Source organism: Schistocerca americana, chromosome X (assembly GCF_021461395.2).
Source record: "Schistocerca americana isolate TAMUIC-IGC-003095 chromosome X, iqSchAmer2.1, whole genome shotgun sequence".
In the NCBI taxonomy this organism is placed as follows: Eukaryota; Metazoa; Arthropoda; class Insecta; order Orthoptera; family Acrididae; genus Schistocerca; species Schistocerca americana.
The window spans coordinates 303,472,535-303,489,575 of record NC_060130.1 but is presented as its reverse complement, the minus strand read 5'-3'; the positions used below and the strand labels follow the sequence as shown (position 1 = coordinate 303,489,575).

The 17,041-nt window shown below is 42.1% G+C and overlaps 1 protein-coding gene across 1 annotated transcript in view; it reads left to right on the top strand.

The window, feature by feature from the left end:
- LOC124554946 (contactin) overlaps positions 1 to 17,041 on the top strand; it is a 160,443-nt gene that overhangs the window by 122,787 nt on the left and 20,615 nt on the right. The window contains exons 20-21 of the mRNA XM_047128645.1: positions 1,088 to 1,221; positions 16,774 to 16,957. Coding sequence (XP_046984601.1) covers positions 1,088 to 1,221; positions 16,774 to 16,957 — 318 coding nt within the window. The remainder of the gene's footprint in view (positions 1 to 1,087; positions 1,222 to 16,773; positions 16,958 to 17,041) is intronic.

Genomic DNA, 17,041 nt, shown 5'->3' with positions numbered 1-17,041 from the left:
GAGAGGCGCTCTGCATCATGGCGTAGCTTGCTGTCCAGGTTTCGAGAGGGTGCGTTTCTGGATGAGGTATCGAGTATATTGCTTCCCCCTACTTATACCCCCCGAGGAGATCACGAATGTAAAATTAGAGAGATTTGAGCACGTACGGAGGCTTTCCGGCAGTCGTTCTTCCCGCGAACCATACGTGACTGGAACAGGAAAGGGAGGTAATGACAGTGGCACATAAAATGCCCTCCACCACATACCGTTGGGTGGCTTGCGGAGTATAAATGTAGATGTAGATGTAGAATAAGATGTAAAGAATGTGCAGCCAACAATTCAGAAAGAAGACAGAAAACATTAACAATCAGGTCATAGAACCAGTGGATGAGATTTCGTATTTAGGGAAGTTGTGAAAATAAACAAAGCATAAATAAAAATGTGGAGAGCATCATATTTCATTTATGGATATGATGATCAATATATGTACAGGTCATCACTTTGGTGAAATCCGTCCCCCCACCCCCACCCTCCCCCAGCCACTGCCAACCCTCTTATGTTTCTTGATGTACCTATGATATTGCAACTCACAATGACTGCTTTTTGTAGCATGTATACTGATGAAATGACTGTATTATTATCAGTTACATGTTTTGTGTAATTTCTGTGTCATGCACTGCTTTAGATTGCAATGACAACAAAATGGTTCAAATGGCTCTGAGCACTATGGGACTCAACTGCTGAGGTCATTAGTCCCCTAGAACTTAGAACTAGTTAAACCTAACTAACCTAAGGACATCACAAACATCCATGCCCAAGGCAGGATTCGAACCTGCGACCGTAGCGGTCTTGCGGTTCCAGACTGCAGCGCCTTTAACCGCACGGCCACTTCGGCCGGCGCAATGACAGCAATTAGTATTTAATTTTCCACTGTTAACAAAATGATTTGTTGTGTCTGTGACAGTCATGTTGTAGTAATTTTATTGTTGTTTTTCGTAACTGCTTTGTACACCCTAGCTCTGAAGTTACCTTAAGGCAATAAAGAGTAGCATATTCAAATGAATAAGAAATTAATAAATTATTTACAGTTTCTGACATTTAATTTCAGAGCGAACATACAGGAAAGCTCCTCAAAAGCCTCCATCGACAGTGCAAGTATTTGGGGTGAACCCTACAACTGTCAAGGTACTGTGGCGATATGTTGCCCCATCAGCAGAGGAAGAACCAGTCATTGGTTTTAAGGTATGTCTTAACAGATTGTTTGATGTGTAGTTGGTCGTGATGTTTGTGTGACAAATACAGTAGTGTACACAAATTCTTGGAAAATCCACAAATACAGTTATTGTAAGTAGCATTGGCGAGCTCTGTACTAGGTTTTTTTTTTAAAAAAAAAGAAAAAAAGAAACATAAGTTGTTTTAAAAAGATAATTTGATTGAGAAAATGGTAAAATTACACGGAGACACAATGGCTGGCCACTACTGATATTCAGGAGGCAAAATTTAACTACTGGCGATAGACACATGAAAAGTAAAGGTCATTTACTTCTCAGTCTGTCCTTCCATTGTTTTCAAACAAAAGCTAGCTCAGTGCTTACTATCTTTGAACTCTGACTCTGATTCCTTCCCCTTCGTATTTGTCTCCCCTCAGCCTAACAACTGCTGGGTCCATCTCAACCTCAGGTCTGAGTGACTCTCCCCTCCTTCACAACATTCCAAAATCTATCCCATTTTCCTCCCTGGGGAAGGAGCTTGCAGTTCCATAAGCTAAGAATAGGTTTTTTTTTTTTTCTACTTTTAATGTGCATATTAGAAATGTAGAAATTGTCATACAATACTGACCAATGACATTATGAGGTTAGTAGCATGTAAATCAAAATAAATAAAACTGTAATAGCCAATATTTATGAGGCACATGTTTGATTATTTTTCATAACAATTAAGTGCCTACCACATTCATGTTGGTGGTGCTGCTTTTTAAAAAAACTACTTGATCATCTTTGATGTAATCATAATGGATTTTACCACTATTTATTCATACTGGTTATCAAAGACATGAATTTAATACATGGTACAGTAGAATGTAGTATCCAGAAATCTGAATGAGCGTACAGACAGAAGTTTAACAGACGTTATTCTGATTAGAAGAAATTTATGACCACAGATAGAAACATTTGAGAAACTGGCTTAAAGCTACACACAGTTGGCCAGTCATCAAAAAAGAATTGGTTACTCTTCAGAATTTGAGGAGTGATGTCATGTGGAAAATAGAAGAGAATTGATTAATGAGCACTTGTCAAGTTGCCCATGAAGTGCTCACTGAAGAACACAATTTGTAGAGCACTGTGAAACAGCAAAAGCAGCATTTGCAAGCAATGAGGCCCTGTGATTTTGAACCTATAGTTCAATTCAGTCAGTGGATATCCAGCTCATTTATGCAGTGCCGAACTTCTTGGTGTTTATACTTTTCATGAATGAGGTCTCTAATAATTGTGATGGTATTTAAGCTGCCACAATAACCGTGTTTGAAATGATGAAAATCCATACACCACATTTCTGTCTGATCACTAGCAATGATTCCCACACAGTTTATGGACTGGAAATGTACAAGATGAACTAATTGAAAGTCATTAGCTGCCACCTTGTTTTAATGGTGCTTGTTACTTGATATTAATTTGAAATGTGCTGCCATAGTTTTTGGAGACTGTATCTCTTGTCCACCATAAGATGCAATTTTGTCACAGCAGTGTACCATCCTATTTCAACATTAAGGTTTGTGAATATCTGAGCAACAGATATTGTACTAAAAGTGGAAGTCCTGCCCTGTGGCCAGTGTGATCACTGCTATCTAGATATAGCCCCGATACCAACTTCTCTGAATTGTGTAGGTGGGAGTTGTCCTTACAACATGTACTCCTGGCCTCAATCACAGCTAGCCTCTGTCCAGTATCCATCTCCACACCTATTCCCACGTCCCTCACTTCACTCATTTCACACTGCCACCATCCTCTCTAGATAGATATCTAGATACCTATGGGAATACATGGAAGTCATTGGTGCATGAAATCTCAGTAGAAACTGAGTCTCGTTGTACAAATTGCAACAGGCATATTTGAGATAGTGAAAATTTTATGCGGCATGGTAATGCACACATCAGTGCTGATGATTATCACTTTTAACAATTGCTTTGAGCTTAAACTGCTACTATGAGATGTATGTTGTTTATGTCAATAAAAAAATAAATATTAACAAAGAGATAGAGGGGCTGGCCAGTACTTACCTCAGCTCAGTAAAGCCGATAGATACACATAAAACAGAACTGAAAATTTACGTTCCTAGCTTTCGGAACAAATGTTCCTTCATCGGGGAGGAGAGAGGGGAAAGAAAGGGAAGAAGGGAAAGGAGATTCAGTTACTCATAACCCAGGTTATGAAGCAACAGGGAAAGGAAAATAGGGAGGGTAGCAAGGATGGAGGCATGGTTGTCAGAGGGAAGCCAAAGATATTCTACTGTAAGTACTGTGCCAGCTTCAGTGGGATGAAAGGATGTGTTGGAGTGCAAGTTCCCATCTCCACAGTTCAGAGGGACTGGTGTTGGGTGGGAGAAGCCAAATGGCACATACAGTGTAGCAGGTTCCTAGGTCCCTAGAATTATGCTGGAGGGCATGCTCCGCTACTGGGTATTGGGCATCTCCTAGGCGGACAGTTCGTCTGTGTCCGTTCATGCGCTCAGCCAGTTTAGTTGTTGTCATGCCGATGTAAAAGGCTGTGCAGTGCAGGCATGTCAGTTGATAAATGACATGTGTAGTTTCACACGTAGCCCTGCCTTGAATTGTGTATGTTTTACCAGTAGTGGGGCTGGAGTAGGTGGTTGTGGGGGGATGCATGGGGCAGGTTTTGCAGCGGGGTCGGTTACAGGGGTAGGAACCGCTGGGTAGAGAAGGTAGTCTGGGAATATTGTAGGGTTTAACAAGGATGTTACGGAGGTTAGGGGGGCGACGAAAGGCAACTCTGGGTGGTGTGGGGAGAATTTTGTCCAGGGATGATCTCATTTCAGGGGTTGACTTGAGAAAGTCATATCCCTGGCGGAGTAATTTGTTGATGTTTTCGAGGCCAGGATAATATTGGGTGACAAGGGGGATGCTTCTGTGTGGTCTGGGGGTAGGAACATTGTTGTTGGACGGGGAGGAATGTATTGCTCGGGAAATCTGTTTGTGGACAAGGTCTGCAGGATAGTTGCAGGAGAGGAAAGTACTGGTCAGGTTATTGGTGTAATTGTTGAGGGATTCGTCACTGGAGCAGATACGCTTGCCACGAATACCTAGGCTGTAGGGAAGGGAGTGTTTGATGTGGAAAGGATGGCAGCTATCAAAGTGAAGGTACTGTTGTTTGTTTGTGGGTTTGATATGGACAGAGGTGTGGATGTGAGCTTCAACAAGATGAAGGTCAACATCCAGGAAGGTGGCTTGGGTTTTGGAGAAGGACCAGGTGAAATTCAGATTCGAAAAGGAGTTGAGGTTATGGAGGAAATTAAGGAGTGTTTCTTCACCATGAGTTCAGACCACAAAGATGTCATCTATAAACCTATACCAGGCCAGGGGAAGCAGCTGTTGGGTCTTCAGGAAAGCCTCCTCCATGCGGCCCATGAAGAGGTTGGCATAGGACGGAGCCATCCTGGTTCCCATGGCCGTTCCCCTGATTTGTTTGTAGGTCTGGCCTTCAAAAGTGAAGTAATTATGGGTGAGGATGAAGTTGGTAAGTGTGATAAGGAACGAGGTTTTTGGAAGATCTTCCTTTGGAAGATCTTCCTTCTCGTCCTTCCCTCCGTGTTTTATTCCTATTTATTCCTTCTTATGATTACTATTTCAACTTTAGTTATTTAATTCCCCTACCCATCAGTTACCCACTATGTACCCTAATCCTATACCACATTATTTACATTCATTCCGGAAACATGCATTCACCGTAGCCAAACTGCAATCCCACATACTTTTCCTCCGGTCCTGCTTAACCTTTGGAATTACCCCTAAAGGGCTTACCTTATAAGTTCCCATCTCCGGGTGCAATTCCTCCTTCCACCAGTCTCTCCTGGACTTCCAGAACCTTCAATCCTTAACCCCATACCCAACTTGTCCTGAATCTCTACACTACTTCATGTAACCACCACTCCCAACAGCTCCTATCTCTCTTCAAAGTCCTCCACCTCTCAAACCCTTGCTTGGAGAACACACTGAGGAACATCATCCTAGAAGCCAGCTGCAAACTTGAGTTCCATGCCACACACCACCTGAAAAAACTGTCCACAGTGCTAGTGCAACACCTAAGAAGTGGGGTCCCTCTCCCTATCCCTCACAAACACCAACCACAACAGAACCTTCAACAAACCCCCCTCATAGCCAACAAACCTAGCCTAGCCACCCTACTCAATCTCCCCATCCCAGCACATACCCCACACAGACCAAATCTCAACTATAACCACAGTCAAATGCCACATATCACCAGTCCCAATTCAGTCCTAAACCTCCAGATCCCTCTCTCCTCCAGAGACATCTGTTCTATCAAAAGGCTTAACCTTTAGCCCCATGCCTAAATTCAACCACACTGCCCTGGTTAAAGATCTCCTCTCATTCACCCGGAACCTCAACTGGAAATATCACTTCACTACCCAAACACAGCCCCCAAATACTAGACCCAGTGTTGAACCCTGTCTAGAACAGTTCCGACTGCCTTCTCAAAGGGATCCTCCTTCCCTCCCCCAAAACCATCCCTTGCAGACATTTCAGGAATTCCTCACATCCAGTGTTGCCTCCCAGTCCTTCTTGAAGAACATCCCGACAACCCCCAACATCACCCCAGCTGAATCCCGTGCCATTAAGGAGCTGAAAATAGACCGCTCTATTGTCATCCTCCCGGCGGATAAAGGCTCCACAACTGTCGTACTTGACCGTGTGGAGTATGTGGCAGAAGGACTGCGTCAACTCTCTGACACCTCAACCTACAAAGCTGTTACCCAGGACCCCATTCCCTCCATCCAGACTGAGCTGCAAAAAATCCTAAAAATCCAAGGTCCCTCACAAGGCCTCACAACGACTTCCATAGATTTACTCACTCCACCTGAGCCACGTACCCCTACCTTCTACCTTCATCTTGTTGAAGCTCACATCCACACCTCTGTCCATATCAAACCCACAAACAAGCAACAGTACCTTCACTTTGATAGCTGCCATCCTTTCCACATCAAACACTCCCTTCCCTACAGCCTAGGTATTCGTGGCAAGCGTATCTGCTCCAGTGACGAATCCCTCAACAATTACACCAATAACCTGACCAGTGCTTTCCTCTCCCGCAACTATCCTGCAGACCTTGTCCACAAACAGATTTCCCGAGCAATACATTCCTCCCCGTCCAACAACAATGTTCCTACCCCCAGACCACACAGAAGCATCCCCCTTGTCACCCAATATTATCCTGGCCTCGAAAACATCAACAAATTACTCCGCCAGGGATATGACTTTCTCAAGTCAACCCCTGAAATGAGATCATCCCTGGACAAAATTCTCCCCACACCACCCAGAGTTGCCTTTCGTCGCCCCCCTAACCTCCGTAACATCCTTGTTAAACCCTACAATATTCCCAGATTACCTTCTCTACCCAGCGGTTCCTACCCCTGTAACCGACCCCGCTGCAGAACCTGCCCCATGCATCCCCCCACAACCACCTACTCCAGCCCCGCTACTGGTAAAACATACACAATTCAAGGCAGGGCTACGTGTGAAACTACACATGTCATTTATCAACTGACATGCCTGCACTGCACAGCCTTTTACATCGGCATGACAACAACTAAACTGGCTGAGCGCATGAACGGACACAGACGAACTGTCCGCCTAGGAGATGCCCAATACCCAGTAGCGGAGCATGCCCTCCAGCATAATTCTAGGGACCTAGGAACCTGCTACACTGTATGTGCCATTTGGCTTCTCCCACCCAACACCAGTCCCTCTGAACTGTGGAGATGGGAACTTGCACTCCAACACATCCTTTCATCCCGCCATCCCCCTGGACTGAACCTACGTTAAACAACCTCACTCCCATTCACTCTTCAGTCTTCTTCTCTTTCCCTTTCCTCTTTAGCCATTCACGCATGTTTTCATCCTACATAGTTGTGTTTATCTTTATACTATATACCTCTTTACTTCTGTATGCATCCTCTTTGGTTTGAAGCTGGCACAGTACTTACAGTAGAATATCTTTGGCTTCCCTCTGACAACCATGCCTCCATCCTTGCTACCCTCCCTATTTTCCTTTCCCTGTTGCTTCATAACCTGGGTTTTGAGTAACTGAATCTCCTTTCCCTTCTTCCCTTTCTTTCCCCTCTCTCCTCCCCAATGAAGGAACATTTGTTCCAAAAGCTAGGAACGTAAATTTTCAGTTCTGTTTTATGTGTATCTATCGGCTGTACTGAGCTGAGGTAAGTACTGGCCAGCCCCTCTATCTCTTTGTTAGTATTTGTTTCACATCTTTATATGAGATTTTCCATTAATCATTTAAAAAATAAATATTCATTGACAAAGTATTCAGTTTAGATTCCTCTAAAATATATAGCCCAGTTGCTTTGGATACCCCATATAGAGCACAGCTACACCAAATTGTAAGCCATCCAATTTATTCTGTATCTCTGTGTTGTTGTGTTATACACCGATGCAGTAAATAGAGAATTAAGACCACCTCATTGGCAAGTTAATAGTCTCGGACACATGCGCCTCTCCCCCCCCCCCCCCCCCCCCCCACACACACACACACACAGAAATGTCTACAATGTAGCAGTACTTGGCATGAGGGGCTGTGGAGAGGAAGAGGCAGCAAACAGATGCAATAGGAATATAGCGCCAGTACACTCACTCTAACGGCTGAAGCAGGAGGAGATGCTTGTGGCACACAGTGACCTGGAGGAGTGGACTGGGAGGGGGAAAATGAACACAGGAAGAGGGAGACTGCAGAGAGGACGGTTGCAGTGTAAAATGAGTGAAGTGAGGGGCATGGGAACAGGGTTGGAGGTGGATAGGGCAGAGGGGCTAGCTGAGATTGACGCCAAGAGTACATCTACTTCCATCTACATAATTAAGAGAAGTTGGTATCAGTGCTGTATCTAGATAGCATAGGTTTTGAAGCAGCCAGTGAAGTCGAGCATGCCGTGCTCGACAGTGTGTTCCACTACTAAGTCGTCAACATCACTCATTGCCACAGTTTGGCAATGCTCATTAATTTGGCTGGACAGTTGGTTGGTGGCCCACGTAAAAGACTGTGCAAAAGTTACAGCACCCTTCCCTCCAAGCCTCCATACCACCCCTATTTCCACCGAGCGAGGTGGCGCAGTGGTTAGACACTGGACTCGCATTCGGGAGGACGACGGTTCAATCCCGCGTCCGGCCATCCTGATTTAGGTTTTCCGTGATTTCCCTAAATCACTCCAGGCAAATGCCGGGATGGTTCCTCTGACAGGGCACGGCCGACTTCCTTCCCCATCCTTCCCTAATCCGATGAGACCGATGACCACGCTGTCTGGTCTCCTTCCCCAAACCAACCAACCACCCCTATTTCCCCTCACCCACTCCACCTGACAGGAATCATCACTCCAGTTGAACTGGAACACTGGTACAATGAGTGCTGTAGGTACTTGTAGCTATAAATTGATGTAATTGTAGTCTTTAATTAAAAGTCTAACATAATATGCAAACAACATGGCCCCTGTTCCTGACTGTAATAAATTTTAATGCTTACAATAATAATAATAATAATAATAATGGCCCTAATATAGTGCCTTCACATACTCCATAATTAAATTTCTATACACTGAAAATATTCTCTCTTCAAGGCTGACACTGTGGGATTTAACATGACCCCACTAAACATGCTCTGTCTGATATGAGGTTGTCCACATCCGTGAGTACAATTGCAGATACATTGCAGTGACATCATATATGTGTTTTGCTTAGAGGGGATTGAGGCAGTGGATTGACTGAGGTAGACAGGCTGTGATGGCATGGGCCTCCAAATTTGGACAGTTTGTTGGAGAATTTTCTTCTGTACAGGTCCACTGAAACAAATGTTATTATGAAGTATAACTGTTAAATAAGAGCCCCTCATTCCTGCCATAGCCCCAAAGTTTACTTGTACTGACCTCTCAACTACAGTAGAACCCCTATTTAACGTTTTTTTAGGGACCAGAATCTTTTAACCTTAAATGGGGGTTTACCTTAAATCGAGGTTTCGATATAAAGAAATCCTTTTCCAGAACTCTTTGCCTGTATTGACATGAATTGCACCAACATGCATAATTTACACAATAACAACAATAAAACGAGGAGATACCTACCCTACACACTGTACTGTAGTTACAACTTTTTTTGTAGCACTAATACAGTAGTCAAAGATCATAGTTTCCCAGCACACTAAAAGATTAAAACATCCACAAAATACTTACACAATTACAGTAATATAATAAATCGAGTTACTTTTCTTATGTACAACACATATTTACACAACTTTCACAGTGCCTTGTTTCTTGAGATACCTTTAATCAAAAATGATAGTCTGCTTTTTAGCACTGTTGGATTTTAGGTTCAAAGTGTCCATCTCCTATTGATTTACTTTGTCTATAACAGGGCTGTCCACTTCAAGTGCTGTGACAAATCTCTGGACAATGTTGATGCTGGCAATAGCTTCACTGAATGACAGTGTTTGCATTTCTTCATCCCCAATATCGTCATCTTCTTCAATATCTTCATCATTCTGCTTTACTTCAGCTCCGTAGATTTCCTCAACATGTCAGATGTATGCAGTGATGGCATCATCATCACAAGCCACAAATTCATCAAAAGTGATGGGTAAATTGTTAGATACCTGCACCCAATTGTGCATTCCGCTACTGCTTTGTCACCGTCTTTGTTGTGAGTGCTCATTTCATTAAATCCAGCCTTATGAAAGCAATTTGACATAGTTTCCTTAGTTACCATTTTCCAAGCTCCTGTGAGCATATGTATTGGTTGCAGGATGTTCAATTTAAGCACTTCATTCCTATCAATAAGCAAGTGCTTTCAGGAGAAGAGCTTTCCAATACTTGGTTTTCAGGCTATGAATAATCCCTTAGATCCATGGGCTGGAGTCTGCTAGTGCAATTTGCAGGAAAGAAATGCACTTTCCCATTCTGCAGAAATCCTAAGTCTGTTGGATGAGCAGGACACTTGATCACAAAGAGAACAACCTTCCTGTTTTTAGCACCCATTCGTGCATCAAAAGCTTGCAAGAACTTTTTGAACAAGTCCGCAGTCATCGAAGCACTTTTGTTGCTATAATACTTAGATGGCAGCGTAGCACTGTTCTTAAAGCAACGTGGTTTGTGGAACTTTCCAGTTACTGTGGGATCCAGCTTGTCGCTGCCATCTGCATTGCTACATAAGAGAACAGTATATCTCTGCTTGCTCATTCTTCCTCCATGGCATGCTTCTCCTTTAACACTTAGGGCTTTAGAGGGCATGAGTTGGTAAAACAGGCCTGTTTCATCCACATTGTACACATCCCGAGATTCGAAATCTTCCAAGAGGGGTGGCAGCACCTCTTCTTTCCAGTGTCCAACACTTTCATCACTAACTGCAGTACTCGCTCCACATACTGCCCTGCAAGTTATCCCATAGCATTTTTTGAACGTATCCAGCCAACCATCCAAAGCTTTGAATTCTGTTAGCCCAAGTTTCCCTGATATTGTAGATGCTTTCATTTTTATCAATGCCCCATCGATTGGTAAATTTTCAGCAAGTGCTCTCTTGAACCACTCCAGTAGCTTCGATTCCATTTCTTCATACAGCGACTTTTTAACATTTTTTCCTCTGCTTTGCTTTTAAACTGCACTGTGTTTCTCGATCCAGAATGTTCTCCTTATTCTTCAATATTCCTGAGAATGAAAACTGTGCAAGTCCCAGGCATAGAGCCATTTCACTTACGGGCACATTTGCGTTTCTCTCCACTTCCCGAATCAAGTTCACTTTCTCCGTGACAGATAGAGTTTTTCTTTTTGTTGCCATAGTCAATTTCACTACAACAATGAATGTGAGTGAGCAAACTGATACACAGCTGGATTCTCCACGCAGTACACAGTAATACACGAACTGATGCAAACTTGCATAAACTGACGCTGTACTGTAATGCTGCTATGAACGTACAGACTCAGACAGAGCTTGGCCACGTGCAAGCATGCAAAGCGGCGCAAGTGTTAGCACGCTGTACATTGCTAGTATTTGGCTATGGTCGGCTAAGTTCGAGCTTGCTCGTGCATGTAGCGAGGAATCGATATGGAAGATGATCTACTGTATCCAATATAAATGCTAGAGTTCATAGGTTCTTAAAGCCCGTATTACACGATGCTTGCATTTGGAGGCAAAGCCTACGGAAGTTCCGAAAAATCCTGCTAGTAGCCACCACAAGTACTGTAGTTACCGTATTTACCCGATTGCAAGTCGACCTCGAATGCAAGCTGCACCCCAGAAATGAGACTCGGAGAAGAAGAAAAAAATAAATAAATAAAAATTAATCAAATAAAATAAAATAAATTTTACTGTGATTTCAAGCCGGACTTACAAGTGAAAGATATGGCTCATCATATGATGGATAGTGTTGTGTCTAGACAAGACAGCCTAGACACAATGAGAGGAAGCCGAAAGGCACGCGCTAAGCTAAAGCAGGATGGCGTGAGGTCTGAAACAGGATACGTAATGAATGCTATAAAGAAAAGTACGTAGCTTCTGGAATACTTAACTTTAATCCATCCTTTTGGTACGTCTGGAGATTGTGGCGATACAAGTGAGACTCTTTAGATACATGCAATGTTACTAATGGCGCCTTGCTAGGTCGTAGCCATTGACTTAGCTGAAGGCTATTCTAACTATCTGCTCTGCAAATGAGCGAGGCTTCGTCAGTGTGCATCGCTAGCTACGTCGTCCGTACAACTGGGGCGAGTGCTAGTCCGTATCTCGAGACCTGCCTTGTGGTGGCACTTGGTCTGCTATCACTGAAGTGGCGACACGCGGGTCCGACATGTACTAATGGACCGCGGCCGATTTAAAACTACCACCTAGCAAGTGTGGTGTCTGGCGGTGACACCACAGATAGAATATTAAGTGGCCCTACCTCTCAGGGATTTGGGACACCTAAAATTACAATTACATCGCAAAACACCGACAACAGTGAAAATTCACGATATCTATCAAAATATAGTATTCCTGATCTACACACACATGAGCTGTGAGCAGTGACGTCACAGGCATGCTCGCTGCACTGCATACCGAAGCACAGTCATGATTTTTCATGTTTTATTATGAATGCTAGCGACTCCTTGTTGCTACTTTTGTACAAAGTATCATCCTCTCTGCCATCAAGCATGTTAGAAATACAGTATTTTTTAAATGCCAGACGAACAGTTTCACTTGGGAGACATTTCCAAGATTGACTAATGCACACGCACACTTGAGACATCTTGCACGTTTAACATGTCCTGTAGGTGTTAATTGCCTATCCTCTTTCATTAGGCACCATGTATACATATTTTTCCGCTTGTCCATAAAAAGTTTGTTTAAACATCTAACGGATGCAGAATGGACGTCATCCATTCTGGAATTACAACCAAGTCCGTTTATACCTCTGCTAATATACCCCCCCCCCCCTCCACAGCTGGTGTACAGTGATCTGCGTACAAATCTAACACAAGCATACGTGGCAAACCTAGCAAAGTACCAGAACGACGTTGCCAGAGAGGTCTGATCCACTCTAAAACCATGTCCTCCGTGAACCAGTCTTACATGTGAAATGAATGGTGGCTGTTTATGGCCATCGGCCGTACAAGCCAGCATGTATTTCCGGTGCGCAGTTTGATGATGTAGCACTGAAATGGGACGAGTTTTTTCCCCATATTTTTCTGGCCCAATTGTGGCACCCTTTAAAATCCTGGATTTTCTGACATGCTTTAACTTGAATTATTTCTGCTTCCTCACAAAATTCACTACGAATTCCAACTCATTGTGGCAGCCACGTTGTGGTCCAGAAAATTCTTTCCTGTTGCTGAAACAAGCTGAAAGTTGTTAGTTTTGCTGTCTCCATGTCTTACTGAAGTTCAAAAGCAAACTGAAACAAATGTTTTTGCGAGCACTGCTCTCATTAGCTGGAGTTGTCGAAATTTAAAGCCACGCTTGTCAAGTTTCTTCAAAACGTCCGTTTTGATGGTATATATGTAAAGAGATTTTTTTAATTGCTATGAATATTTGAAGAATTGCTAAATTCACACATGATAAAAAATACGTTAACATTCATTACTCAAAACTAACACAATGGCTTCTGTGGCGGCTTCTAGTGGCAAAAAGCAGCAATAAAGGCCACAAGCACTTACGGCAGCAACTAGTGGCATTTTTCGGAACTTCTTAGGCTTTACACCCGAATGTAAACTGCATGCAGTTTTTTGGATTCCAAAAACCGGAAAGAAAAGTGTGGCTTGCATTCGCGCCGCAAAAGCCACTATTGTATTGTTTTCAATACTTAATATTCCTACTGTAAAGTGTACTTAAGAAACAAATTGTCAGACAGCCTGGTCAGCTATTGTTCGGGACTTCTGGTGTGGCTCCAGTATGGGGCTTGATGACAGAAAAATTCATCTGAAAGTGGTAACTGCGTAGAAGCAACTGATCAAAAGAATGTGTGCGTAGTGGATCAGTGTCAAAATGAACACACACTTACAAAAGCAGTTCAGCTGATTTATTGTGTACCGTATGGTGGTTGAAATTTGGAAAAAGGACCTATTCTGAATCAGGACAACACTCCATTTGTGTGCAAACCAGAGACAATTATCTACATCATGTTACTGAGAATATTTTGGCACCTTTTGCTGGACAAGTGTGCTCAAAGCATCAACTTGAACATCTTTGAAATGATTTTATTTTATTTAATAAAGTTAGTAATCTTCCTGTCAAGAATGTTTCCAGTACATTTAAAAAGTTATGTACTAATCACAACTGTATATAAACTTGCAAATCAGGTACGACATCCTTTTTATGGAATTGTTTTACTTTTTTAAGTTGTCTTGTTTATTCTTCTCATTGTGGGACATAACAAATAGGTGTAATAATTACTGTTATTGTATGCATATATTATCTTCACACTAACTGGTAAATTTAAAGCTGACAGTAACACATAACTGTTGTTCTCTTATTAAATATGGTGTTTCTACTCTCATGTATTGTTTGTTGGTGGGAAATTATTGTACTCAGAATAGATTGTTGTAATGAAATCAAAGATACCAATATCTATAAATATACAGGGTGGTTTTAATTAACATTTCAGTTACAAAACAGTGTAAAAAAAAAGAACCACTGGTCAGAATGACATCACATTTGAACAGAATATTATTGAAGAAGGGGGGGGGGGATAATGTTATGGGGGGAAAATTAAGAAATATTTTCCCAATAGATAGCACTGTAAGAATCATAATTTAAATGGGTTTGGCTAGACGAATCACATTACAAATGCTGTGGTGTGAGTTGCACATTAAACCAACTGTAGTGTGCAGTGTGCAGAACCACACGTGTCTGACATTCAGCAGTTGCAGCACTGTTAGTCAGGTAAGACCACCCACCACGGCAGTACCACACCAGATGGGAAGAATCTGGCTTTTACTGTCCTGAGGCCAAAAACCATGTACAAATCAACAATGGCAAAAGTTTTTAATTTCCTTTGGCCAAAAACTGTGGAAAAAACAATAATGACATCAATTTTTAACTGTCCTGAGGTCAAAAACCACATAAAAAGCAGCAGTGAAATTGGTTTTTAATTGTAGTGAGACTGGCACGAGATATGTTCAGTATTCTGTCCATCATTTTCTGCTGCAAGTTGAAACTGAGAAACAGCATGTTCCGCAACAGAGCAGAGTTTCGCAGGGGTCATGTTCAGGATGTCTTGCACAATGCACACCTTCAATTCAGCTATGGTTTTAATTGGAGCTCTGAACACTGCATCTTTCAGATAACTCCACAGCTAGAAGTCACACAGTATCAGGTGATCTAGATAGTCAGGCTGTAGGGAAATTATGGCTGATAATTCTGGCATTTCCAAAATGCCTCTGCAGCAACTGGTTCACTGTCTATGCAATGTGTGGAGGAGCGTCGTCTTTCACAAAAATGATAAATGATTCTATCCATGCATCCATGCCGTCGAAGGGTTAGAAAGACATTGGTGCACAAAAGATTCTCATAGTGTTTATTACTGACAGTACAAGTAACAGGACTCATCTACTTAAAAAAAAAAATGGTCCTACGACAAATGATGCCATCAACTTGCACTATGCAGTTACCTGTGCACAATGAAGCAGTACTAGTTGACGTGTGAGCCAATTTTCTGTTGCCCATAATCTGCATTTCTGCGTATTGTCGTGTCCTTGGAGATGGAAATGGGCTTCATCTATCCACAGTATGTTTCATGGAAAATCATTGTGCAATTCCATGCAAGCAAGAAATTCTAGAACATACGTTTGTTTTACTGGAAGGTAAGCATGAAGCAATCCCTGAAGATGGATTATTTTGTACGGAAAGCAATGCAGGATCCTTCGTAGAATTTTGTGCACCAAGAGTTGTTTTTGTGGGGCAGTCACAACTGGACAAGTCCTTTTTGGAAAAATGAAGAAAACCGCAGTCCAGTTGCTTAATCCACACACTCTATTGTGTACACGACAGGTTTCAAAACTGTTACAGTTCCATCATCTGGTGTAAAAAAAATAAAATCACATAATCATCTGAGGTCATCCTCACCCTAATGTTGTCATGGAAAATAAAATGGACAAAAATTCCATAACAACATGAGAGGTATGGCTGTTATGGAATTTTTGTCCATTTTACATTTTTGACACAAAATCTTTGGTTCCATGACAACATTGGGGTGAGGTTGACCCCACATGATTAAGTGATTTTATTTTTTATGCCAGATGGTGGAATTGTAACTGGTCCGAAACGGCCATGTACCCAATAAAGATAGTGGATTAAGCAACTGTCCAGTGGTTTTCTTCATTTTTCAAAAAAGAATTTTATGCACTCTGCTCACAGGCATGTCCAGTGTTCGGACAATTCTGCGTGCACTGGATGTTTGCACACGACCATTCGACCCCTCCTACAGTGCTGTGGCCACATCATCTACTGCCACAATGCACTTTCAAAGAAATCCCCTTTGTGAATATCATAATCATTTTCTCCAGACAATCGGACCAACACCTTTTCTCATACCTTTGAGTATGTGGAACTTCTGCAGAGCTACTGGCACACAGTTACTGTACTTGTTACTTGTAAAAGAGCTTTACATGCAGTGCAATCATGTATTGAGGCAGTCATGCCAAACATCAGAGATACAGACTGAGGAACAGCCGTGTAACCCACATCTTTTATTTTGCATATTCTGCCACTTGCAGCACCATCTACAGTAAAATTTTTGTTAAATTCTTTTGTTTCCACAACTTTTCCCCCTTCTTTGATAATAATCCAGTCAAATTTGATATCCTTCTGAGCAGTGGTTCTTTTTTAAAGCATTTTGAAACTGGAACTCCCAAGTACGTCAAGAGAAACCCCTCGCATCACATCTTTGATTTGCACTAACATAATTTTGTTATGCCTTGTAAAATATCATTGTTTTTTGTTTCTGAAAATCTTTGTTCCTTTCATCTTCTATATATTTAATTTCACTCCATTTTTAATTTATTTATGTATTTATTTTCCAGGTCCGTATTTGGGAGATTGATCAAGACATGAGCACAGCAAATGACACAATTGTTTATGTCGGTTCAAAGCTAGAAGCATATGTGGATAATTTGTCACCAGGTAAAATCTATCACATGAGGGTCTTGGCATTTTCAAATGGAGGTGATGGTCGAATGTCTTCTCCGGCATTGACTTTTCAGATGGGTAAGTGTTAATTTTTCCTGAAGTTCAGTAAGATATTATTTAGTTACAGTGTATGGTTAGATGATGATTTACCATGTATTGCAT